Source organism: Emiliania huxleyi (genome assembly GCF_000372725.1).
Source record: "Emiliania huxleyi CCMP1516 unplaced genomic scaffold EMIHUscaffold_743, whole genome shotgun sequence".
Classification (NCBI taxonomy): domain Eukaryota; phylum Haptophyta; order Isochrysidales; family Noelaerhabdaceae; genus Emiliania; species Emiliania huxleyi.
This window is the reverse complement of record NW_005196431.1, coordinates 9,121-19,439: the sequence shown is the minus strand read 5'-3', so window position 1 is coordinate 19,439 and position 10,319 is coordinate 9,121. Positions and strand designations below refer to the sequence as shown.

Sequence of the window (10,319 nt, the reverse complement as noted above, 5' to 3'; positions counted from 1 at the left end):
TGTACCCCAATTAATAATTCATCACCGAGCTGGGCCATCGCCGGCACGAGCGTGACCGCGGTCGCCCCGCTGCCGATGACAACCACCCTCTTCCCCGCGTAGTCGAGGTCCTCCGGCCAGTGCTGCGGGTGGACCACCTGAGGCCGCGTCCCGGGCATGGTCACTGCTCAGGTGGCCGCGCCATGCTCCCGATTGGCCGTGTGCGCGCGGCAGAGGAGGGCTAGGGAGGAGGCTACTGCGCAGCACCCGCCCTCCAAAGTCGCCGAGTTGGGGGAAGGGTGGCGTGAAGCCCTGGTCGTACTTGTAGTACCCGCTGCAGTTGAAGAGGAACTTGGCCGTCAACTTGACCTGGCCGCCGACCGGGGACGGCCCCTCCCGTGCCGCCCACACCGTCCACCGCTCCTCGGCGCTGCACCACTCTGCGCGCACCATGCGGTGGCCGAAGCGGATCTTCTGGTCGATGCCAGCCTCCGTGGCAGTCTCGCGGATGTAACTTAGGATCGAAGGGCCGTCGGCCATGGTGACATCGTCCGTCCACGGCCGGAAGCGGTACCCGAAGGTGTACATGTCGGAGTCAGATCGGACGCCGGGGTACCGAAACAGGTCCCAGGTCCCGCCGATGGCGTGCCGCGCCTCGAGCAGAAGAAAGGACTTTGCTGGGCATCGCTCCTGAAGATGGTGAGCGGCTCCAATTCCAGAGAGGCCGGCACCGACGATTAGGACATCGACATGATCGGAGGACGAGTCGGGCGCCATCGCTTATTCACACAAAAGCACAGCGCAGGATCCGGATCGCACGCACGGATAGTGCGAAATGGACAGACAGGCAGAGAGGTGACAGTGAGACAGGTGACGATGAGAAGCAGGGAGGCTGCTTGCGACTGTCCTCCGAGCGAGTTACTGTATCCAGTTGCATCCCTACTCGCAGAGTGTGGGTAAACGAAAAAAGTAGCGCCCAATTCGTCTACGTACGGCTTAGTGTGTGGTTGGGGTGGCCTCAGGCATCCCCAAGGGAGCCTCTGCGGTGCCACATAAGCAGCTGAGTGATTGTCGAGACTTTAAAGGATTCGTTTGAAGAAACGCAAACAAGACAAACGGTACTATGGTCACCAGTAAACGAAAATTCGACTTTGAGGGATCATATCTCAAAAGGCTGGGTGAGAGCATAGCATTATTGTTGCATATTATACCACATAAGGTCAAACTTGACCCCAGAAGCATCAAGAACCCGATGCTCCGGCTCGACTGTGCCGGCACACTGCCTCCTCGCGCACGCTGCTCGCAGGCCGTTGCGGCCCGTGGTGCGCCAGAGAGAGAGGTCGACGCGTTGCCCCCGCCGGCGACCCCGCGCGGCTCAGGCCAGCCAGAAGGTGTGTGGTGACGGCACCGTGGCAGGAGTGCGGAGAAGAGCTCGCCGAACGCGAGCAGCAGATGGCCAAAGTGTGCCAGCGCGAGAGCCTCGCGAGCGGGCGCAGAAGGAGCTCGCCGTGACACGATGCCGGGCGGTGGTGGTGCTCTGGCGACTGTGCACAGTGGGCAAAGTCAGGCTGCAACAGGGCAGCACGTTGGTAGTGCCCTGCTGCAGCCTGGCCTGACATGCACAGGGCGAACAGAGGCGGTACTATCGTCCGGCGCTCGTCACCGAATCTGGGCGAACTTCGACCGCCGCCACAGCTCACCACGAGCACGCAGCGACAAAATGTTGACTGTATGGAAGTCGAGGCTGGTCCATAGGAAGAGGCTGCCGTGCGAGCCGGCAGCAGGCTGGCTCGTCGTGGACTGCCGCGGCGACTTTTTTCGGTGTCTTTCTTGATAGTACCGAATACGGTACTTTCGTTTACCCACACTCTGCGAGTACGTGACTGTGCTGTGAACAGAGCGGGGTTGTGCGTTTACGTGAACAGAGCACCAACCAACAGCTCTCAGGACCCCCCGGTGCTGGGGTGCTGCCAGCAACCAACCAACTCACCGGCGAGCGGAGCGAGCCGAAGAGCTGGGGCCAAATTCGCGCTGTGAACGTCGTACGTCGTAGCTCACTGTACACTGAGGAGGGAGGGAGGTGGGAGGGAGGGAGAGAGAGAGAGATTTTTGAAAACGGTTGGAGTGCGGAAGTTCCGCGCGGCTGAAGTACCACGCCTGCCCGCCGGGACCGCGATCCGCGTGCAGAAAGCCCCATCGCCAACGGCAACGCGCAACGCCGCAGCAGCATCGAGTGGCACCATAGGTCGTCCGGAATCGTCGTCCGGCTTTGCCGACGGGCGACGTGGACGGGACACAGGGACGGGCGAACCGCGTACCCGAACAAGCATGATCCAGAGAACGGGGCATTGTACTACATAGTGCGGGACCTGGGCAGCAACCAACAACCTGTGGATGGCGCGATGGGCGAGACGATCGAGGGGTCCCGTACCACGCGGAATCGACCCTATCCAGACGTGCTCGCGGCGGAGTACAACTACTCCTACCATTTCCCGTCGGCTTGGTGTCGACGGCAGGGGGTGGGGGAGAGGAGGCGGAGGCGTGGGGTGGTGGCTTGGGCCGAAGGGGGCTCGGGCTGGAGGCGTGGGGAGGTGGTGGTGGTGGAGGGTTGGGCTGGTGACCGGTGCTGGGAGAGGGAGGGGTGGAGGGGGGCTGGGCGGCTTCTGCTGCTCAGCGAGGACCTCGACCCCCTATTGGGGGGAATCGTGTTGTAAGACCGCCTTGCTTGTAAAAGGGGTGGTGGAACCACATGTCACGGCCACCGCCGGCTCGACGCAACGATAGCCTCCGGAGGCTGACTTTGAGGCACCATCATTGGACGATGTCGACGAGTTGGGTCGCTCTCGCGGTAGCCAGGTAGCCCCCCATACTAGTAGCACCAGCCATGGCCTCAGGGAGCGCGGGCGAGGGCGCTGGGAGCAACACGGAATAAAAAACATCAAAAGTGGTCATGTTCACAGCACCCCCGTACGTATTTGCAACTAGTCCGAGGTCTCTTGGAGCAGAGCCCCGGCGAGGCCTCGGGAGAGCCCAATGGGCCCCTCGGAGGGGTACCCTGGGTGGGCGGGGCCTCTACTCGCCAGTCCTGCCGCTGCTCAGGGCGACCGACTCTGACTCGATGGCGCTGCTGGCAGTGGTACGTAGCCGATGGCGCTGTTGTGGCAGTGCTGGGGTACGGCTTTACGTACGTAGCGGCTAGAGGCGGGGAGTGCGCGGGACTGCGCCGAGAGAGACTGCGGTGCGCCGTCGGGGGCTGCGGAGGCGGAGGTTGGCCAAAGATGACCACCGGGACATCTGACGCACATGATCGCATTTTTCGAGGGGGCTGGAATCGGGAAACCGGCTTGTAGGGTGCGTAGACAAATCAAAACGGTGCGCGAGAGCGCGCTCCCTGTAGCTGTACTCGGCGCGCTGCGCTGTCACACTGCTCCGGTACTCGATCGGGCGTTCTCAGCTCTCCGCGACGCGGAGCGCGCGCATCGCGCCCTTCAGCTGCGCCACCTGGTCGAGCGCGTCGCCGAGCAGCCCCTTGGCCACGCCAAAGTCGCGCAGCTGCTCCACGCCGCCGCTCGCCCGCACCTCGGCGGCGTGGTCGGCCACGAAGCGGCGGCACTGCGCGAGGAGCCGCCCGTCGCCCAGCGTGTGCGCCGCCTCGAGCAGCGGCACGGCGGTCGCCGGCGCGACGCTCTCCTGCAGCGCCTGCGCGCAGAGCAGCTCGAGGCGCGGCACCTGGTACATCTGCGCCAGCTCCCGCAGGTCGAGCGCGCGCTGCGCCCTGCCGCCCACCTCCTCGCCGAGGTCGAACTTGTCGGTGAGGAGGTAGCGGACGAGGGCGGTGAAGCTGGCGAGGTCGGTGTGGGACACCGTGACCTCGGCGGCGTCCCGCTCCTTCATGCCGATGCCAAACATGGTCCGAAAGACCGGGGACCGGGCGCAGAGGTTGTTTTTGCTCACGTGCTCGATGCGCTCCTCGTCGTCGCCGACCAGGAAGGTGACTTTCCCCTCTGGCAGGGAGGCGTCGCCCCACGTCTTCGCCATGTCGGCGGAGAAGGTGGAGGGCGGAACGACAATCGGGGCAAAGGAGGGAGGCGGAGGAGGCGCAGCCACGCAGACCTGGCGGAGGCCAACTCTCGAACTGACCAACAGCGTGCTGCCGTCGGCGCTGATGGCGACTTCAGTCGGGTAGCTGAACTCCGAAGCTTCGCCCACGCCGTCGGCGCTGCCTCTGGTGCCGCTGCCCGCGATCGTCGTCACCTCTCCCGTCGCCACCTCCACCCGCCGGATATTGTGGTTGCTGTAGTCCGCCACAATCAGCGCGCCGCCGTCTACGCTGACGGCGATGCCACTTGGGTTGTGGAACTGCGCCGCGTCGCCCACGCCATCGGCGCGTCCCATGGTGCCGCTGCCCGCGACCGTCGTCACAGCGCCCGTCGCCACCTCCACCCGCCGGATCTTCTGGTTGCCTTGGTCCACCACATACAGCGCGCCGCCGTCTGGGCTGATGGCAAGGCCGCGTGGGCCGAAGAACTCCGCCGCGTCGCCCACGCCGTCCGCGTCGCCTTCCTCGCCGCTGCCCGCGAGCGTGGTCACCGCGCCAGTCGCCACCTCCACCCGCCGGATCTTGTGGTTGCCGCCGTCCGCCACAAACAGTGCGCCGCCGTCTGGGCTGAGGGCGATGGCAGTTAGATCGTAGAACTCCGCCGTGTCGCCCACGCCATCGGCGCTGCCCGCTGTGCCGCTGCCCGCGAGCGTGGTCACCTCGCCAGTCGCCACCTCCACCCGCCGGATCTCGTCGTTGCTCCAGTCTGCCACAAACACCGCGCTCCCGTCCGGGCTGGCGGCAACGGTGTAGAAGACTCCACTTGCCGGCAAGACTGCCACGCGGCGCATGCGCCCGGCCGCCGAGACGTGCAACAGCGAGTCCTCGTTCGCGACGTACCAGGCGCCCGCGTGATCGCTCGCAACACCAACCGACTCGTCCTCACCCTCGAGCGTGAGCGTGGCGACCTGGCCGACGACGCGCACGCCAAAGATGGGCGCCTCGAAGCCACCCGCGACCGGTACGGGCTCCTCAACCTCACCGCCGGCACCGCCGGTGCGGGCGCGCTTGCAGGCTGCGGACGCCATGTACACGCGGGCAAGGGCTGGATTCGGGACACGGCTGGGTAGGGGACGATGCCCGGGATTTTGTGATGCAAAATCATGCAGTGGAGAAGAGGGAGCGTGAGATTGCGATTGCGACGTGCCGATTTCCAGTTTTGTTTTTATCTCAGCGCTTTCAAACGGCGCCTCACGCCATACAGCAACCGCCCCACAACACCACGCCCGCGAGGCACCTCCGGCTCCGCCGCCTCGGCCGCAGCGGGCGGCCGCGGCTTCTGCAGCACGAGCAAGGTCCGCTCCCGCACACCGCCGAGCAGTAGCTTCGAGACGAAGCCATACCTAGGGTGATCTCGGGGCGAGCACGGGTGAGCTCGGGGCGATGTCGCGGCCCGAAGGAGCGGAGGGGCGAGGCCACCACCTCGACGGCTTGGTGGACGCGCGCTCCCTGCCGACCACCTGTTCACAGCTGGACGCATGAAGAGAGTCCGTTCCCGGCGGTGCTGGCGCGCCTCTGCTGCTGCGACCTCGTAGCCGAGCCCGCGGTAGAGCTGGAGGGCCGGCCCGTTGAGCTCGTCCACCTGCAGCGAGAGGGCGCTCTGTTCACACCTGCAGCCTGTTCACACCTGCTGTCTCTTCACACCTGCAGCGAGAGCACGCTCTCGCCTGCAATCCCACGCTGTGATTAGGTGCTGTGAACAGCGTCTCTTCACACCTGCAGCGAGAGCACGCTCTCGCCCGCCTCCCACGCGATCTCCTCGACACGCGACATCAGCGTCCGCCCGACCCCGGACCAGCGGCGCGCCGACGGGGCAGTCGCGAGCGCATACCAGAAAGTCAGGCGTGAAAGCCTCGACGGAGCCGACGACGGCGCCCTCGCGCTCCGCCACAAGCAGCAGCGACGCGCCGCGCCGCTCGGCGAGGCCCGCCGCTGTCTCCGCGCGAACGATGGCGCGCTGCAGCGCGCTGTAGCCGGGCGCCGCAAACGCGCCGGTCAGGAGGGCGCGACGGCAGGGATGTCCTTCTCTGCCATCTCTCGCACCTCGACAGCGTCCGCCGCGTCGCACCGCCGCGGCGGAGGAGGGCGAGGCGGCGAGGAGGCGGTGGCAGACATGGCGGGCGGCGTCGCGCGGCGGAGCGTCGGGGCGACCAGCCCTCGTGCAGCAGTTTCCCCCCTGCGCTGCTGCAAGGAGGGCAGCTCTCTCGCCTGTGCGTCTGCCGCCTGCGCGAGAGTCTCGTACACGCGGACAGGCCCGCCGCAGAGAGCCTCGCGGACCAGCGCCGCCTAGAGAGTGCGGGATGTGGGGCTCGCCAGCCAGGAGAGGGGAAGAAGTGACAGCCTTGCGGATCCGCGCGGGCGCCTCCGCCTCCCCCCTGCCTCCGAGCCACTCCGCCAATGCGCGCTCCTAGCAGGGGGGCAGGCAGCTGGGGGCAGGGCACAGGCCAGAGAGGCGTCAGAACACCTCCAGAGGCTCCGACCCTCTCCACGAGCGCTCTGGTGGTGGTAGTGGAGGCGGCGGCGGCGGCGGTGGTGGTGGTGGTTGGTGTTAGTGTTGGTGGTGGTGTGTGTCGGTGGTGGTAGTGCTGGTGGTGGCGGTAGCGGTGTGGTTGTTGTTGGTGGTGGTGGTGGTGGCGGTGATGGCGGGAGCGGAGGATCTACCTCGCATGCCGCGGCTCAGCTTCAGGTGAGTTCATCTTGCCGGCGGTACCCGACGCTGCTCGAACGGCAGTTGTCGACCGCCGGCAGTTGACCGGCAAGATGAAGTCCACTGCGCTCGAAAAAAATACCACCGGAAGCGCCTCGCCGAGGCGCACAATAGTCCCCGTCAGCGCCACGCGCGAGAGCATGTGTCCAATGTGCAACGCGGCGGCGCGATCAGTCACGGGACGACCGACGGAAGCCGAACAAGCCACAAAACTCGCTCTCGCAGAGCAGGTTTTCGCCGATTTGCTGTGGGCGTTGGCTGAAAATAGTGCTCAAACCGACCAAGTTAAGCGAAAATTGGTCCAACGAAAACGGCACTAGTTAAGGGCAAAAACCGATTTGCTGTGGGGGGCGTAAGGAGAGGTGTGTGGTGCGCTAGCCGTCGCCCACCCTAGGGAGTCTGCCTCTTCCTATCTCTCTTCGCAGTCTCTCTCCGCTTCTCGCTGCAACCTTCATGCCACCTCGCGGTCTTCCCACTCAGTCGTCGTTCTTTCCCTTGTCGCTTCTTCCTCTGACGCGTCGTTCTCTTCTGCCTCGTCCTGTGCCGCCGCCGCCTGCCGGTCCCTTGTTCTCGCGGCTTCTTTCGCCTTTCGGCGCAACTCCGTCCTCCTCGCGGCGTATCCTGGCCCCTCGAGTCTATCGAGCTCCCCTCGCGCAAGGACCACATTTCTGACTCCCACTCCGATCATTTGCCTCCAGGTCATGTTGTTGCTCAGGTCCACTCTCTCTTCGAACACTCGGGGGCGGCTGCGGAACCATCTTGACACCGGCAGCATGGTTTCTATTTTGAGAGATTTTCTCAACCCGAGACACACTTTCTTTTTGGTTTTCAAAAATCTCTCTCTTCTCCCACCGCACCGCGCCGCGCGCACACGCCCACCGCCCCGCCTAGGCCGGAAAGACATGGAACAGCCGGAGGAAAGGAGCTCCCAAGCAGGCCGTGAGCCCCGAACAGGTCCAGATGCGGAAGGGAATTTTGACCACAAAAGATCGCTTCTCATCGCAAACCCTGTCAACGTCAGAGCTAGATATAGATATACTGAAAGAAATCGCGCTTGCGACCTGGTTTAGCCAACGAAGAACCGACCAAGGTGCTGCAGCTGCCTGCATGTGGTTCCCGCTGCCCACCGAGCACTGGCAAACGCCGCCGGCTCCGCCGATGGGGCTGCCACTCGCACCGCTCGCGCCACTGAGCGTAGCGGATCCGTCTGTCGACCTCTGCCTCGGCAGCCCGTGGCTGTCTGACTCGAGTGACGGAGACTGGGACGGCCTCTTCTACAAGATCGGCGTGATCTGGCCGCTGCGCTCGGCCGCGGCGGCACTCGACTATGGGACTGGCTTCGACGAGCTGCACTTGGAGTGCGGCGGCGGCCCGGCCAGCACCTCAATCGACGTCCACATCCCCATCGTGGAGGAGAGCTCACTAGACCGGCCAGACCACACCTTTCCACTCCTCACGTGTCCAGCAACGCCTCTCGCACATGCCTCCTCGGACACCCGTCTGCGCTCGCCACGCCTCCGCTTCGGCCTCGCCCTCTCCGTCTGCTCACCCGCCTCCCGTCCCTGTCTCTGCAGCCGCTCGGCCTGCGCTCCATGATGCACATCGACCTTCGCAACGACGACAACTACTTTGGCGTGCCGCTGCCCGACGGAAACGACTTCCACGTCCACTCGCAGTGGGAGGCGGACGAGGAGGGATGGTAAGCCTCGAGCAGCACGCCCACCCCACGCAGCACTCCCCACACTCCACGCAGCCACGCAGCCCGCCGACAGATCGCACAGCCCACGAGCTACAGCAGCAGCAGCAGCAGCAGCGGTGGCGGCGGCGGCAGCAGCAGCAGCAGCAGCAGCCAGCAGCAGCCAGCAGCAGCCAGCAGCAGCCAGCAGCCAGCAGCCAGCAGCCAGCAGCAAGCAGCCAGCAGCAGCAGCAGCCAGCAGCCAACAGCAGCAGCCAACAGCCAGCATAAGCAGCAGCAGCCAGCAGCACCTCTCCTGGCCACACCTCCTCCCACCTCCTCCCTCTCACACAGCCTGGCCCCGCCGCCTCCTCCTCCCAGAGCCCCCGCCGCCGCCGCCTCCTCCTCCCCCTCCAGGTGGGCCTCGCGCGGGCGTTCGTCGGTGCTCAACGCGCGCTTCGTGGCGCGCGGCGCAAACTGCTCCGTCTACTCGTACCTCCAGCACCCGCTCGCCGCACCGGCACCGGCACCGCCCGCGCGAGGCGAGGCTGAGGCTGCGAGCGAGGCTGAGGCTGCGAGCGACGCGGGAGAGGGCGGCGGCGCCGCCGCGCCGCCCTCCATCACCTTTGACGTCGCGATCGACTGCGAGGGCGTCGCGGCGCATCGCCGCTACTTGCCCCTGGGCGCGGGCCTCCGCGGTGCGAACGCCACCGCGGCCGTGCGGACGCGAGGGCAGCAGACGGCGTCCAACGCCGCTGCCGCCGCCGCGTTTGCGTTGGCCTTTGTCGTGGGGTGCCTCGCGGCGAGGCGCGCGAGTCGAGGCGGCGGCGCCGTCGCCGCGCGCGGCCTCGGGAGGGGGAGTGCGCCGGAGAGTGCGCCGCTCGCGCGGGACAGAGGGGCGCGCGCCATCGCACCGCAGCGCACGGCGTGTCTGTGAGGGGGCGGGGTGTGTGTGAGGGGGCGGGGGCGGGGCCGGGGGGGGGGGGGTCTGCTCCCGCCCTCTCTCCATGCGGTGGAGCAAAGGCGAAAGCGCGCTTGCGTGGAACGAGAAGCGGCGGGTGAAGCGGCGGCGGCGCCCAGCGAGAGAGCGCTGGGATGCGGAGAGCGGCCCTCCAGCCTCCGGCGCGCAGCGGCGGCGGCCCTAGGAGCTAGGACGATGAATCACGTCCGAGACGGACGAGCTCGCCGACGCAGCTCCGGATAGATAGATCTTGAGTCGAAGAACAGTCAGGCTCGGACGGCGTTGCCGGTTCTGCCCTTCACATTAACCCTTTTACGTACACATTTCGAGCGAGTGAAAACCAACTCCTGAGCACGGCGCCGCAGGCGCCTGTTGATAGGGGTCCAGGTGAGATAGCCCTGGATGGGCAATGCATTCGCCTACCTGGCGGCGGCCTCAGATCGCCCGACCGCGTCCCGGTGCTCTGCGTTCGGATTTGTGACGCCGCCGCACCGCGCCGCGGCCGGGGGCCCGCCGGAGGACGAGGATGGCCGTGACGGACCGGGACGAGCTCTGGGAGGTTCAGTGTCAGTGAGTACAGTATATGTGTGTTTGTAGGAGCGGCCGCACTCTGCTCGCTACCCCCCCTGCACAACTAAGCTCATCCCTGCTGCTAGGGGGGGGGGTCTGACCCCCCCCGCAGCAGAGCGCTCCTGCTGGGGGGGGGGGCCCGACCCCCCCAACAGCAGAGGGCTCCTGCTGGGGGGGGGGGGGGGGGCACCCCGCTAGGGGGGGGGGTGGGCCTAGATGTGCAGGGGGGGTAGCGAGCGGGGGGGGGCCGCTCCTACAAACACACGTATAGTGGGCTCACTGATACTGAACCGCCCAGGGGCCGTCCCGGGCCGGGACGGCAATCCTC

The 10,319-nt window shown here is 66.3% G+C and overlaps 4 protein-coding genes across 4 annotated transcripts; 1 reads left to right on the top strand and 3 right to left on the bottom strand.

Annotated features, from left to right (window-relative positions):
• Positions 1-25: 25 nt before the first annotated feature.
• On the bottom strand, positions 26-756 carry EMIHUDRAFT_249151 (hypothetical protein; the record flags this gene model as incomplete). Its single annotated transcript, XM_005760663.1, has 2 exons — positions 26-137; positions 247-756. Coding segments are annotated over 2 exons (622 nt in total), but the record flags the coding sequence as incomplete, so codon positions are not given.
• A 2,564-nt stretch (positions 757-3,320) lies between these two features.
• On the bottom strand, positions 3,321-4,023 carry EMIHUDRAFT_371997 (hypothetical protein). Its single transcript, XM_005760662.1, has 2 exons — positions 3,379-4,023; positions 3,321-3,358 (listed from the first exon to the last, which is right to left on the bottom strand). The coding sequence occupies exon 1, from the start codon at positions 4,015-4,017 to the stop codon at positions 3,430-3,432; it is 588 nt and encodes a 195-aa protein (XP_005760719.1). The 5' UTR covers positions 4,018-4,023; the 3' UTR covers positions 3,321-3,358; positions 3,379-3,429.
• Positions 4,024-5,243: 1,220 nt separating this feature from the next.
• Positions 5,244-6,193, bottom strand: EMIHUDRAFT_249149 (hypothetical protein; the record flags this gene model as incomplete). Its single annotated transcript, XM_005760661.1, has 6 exons — positions 5,244-5,421; positions 5,501-5,538; positions 5,607-5,660; positions 5,795-5,836; positions 5,910-6,035; positions 6,122-6,193. The coding sequence occupies 6 exons, from the start codon at positions 6,191-6,193 to the stop codon at positions 5,244-5,246; spliced, it is 510 nt and encodes a 169-aa protein (XP_005760718.1).
• A 1,682-nt stretch (positions 6,194-7,875) lies between these two features.
• EMIHUDRAFT_446370 (hypothetical protein) lies at positions 7,876-9,120 on the top strand (the record flags this gene model as incomplete). The annotated part of the gene is made up of 3 exons (XM_005760660.1): positions 7,876-8,198; positions 8,360-8,484; positions 8,878-9,120. Coding segments are annotated over exons 1-3 (672 nt in total), but the record flags the coding sequence as incomplete, so codon positions are not given.
• Between the last annotated feature and the right edge of the window lie 1,199 nt (positions 9,121-10,319).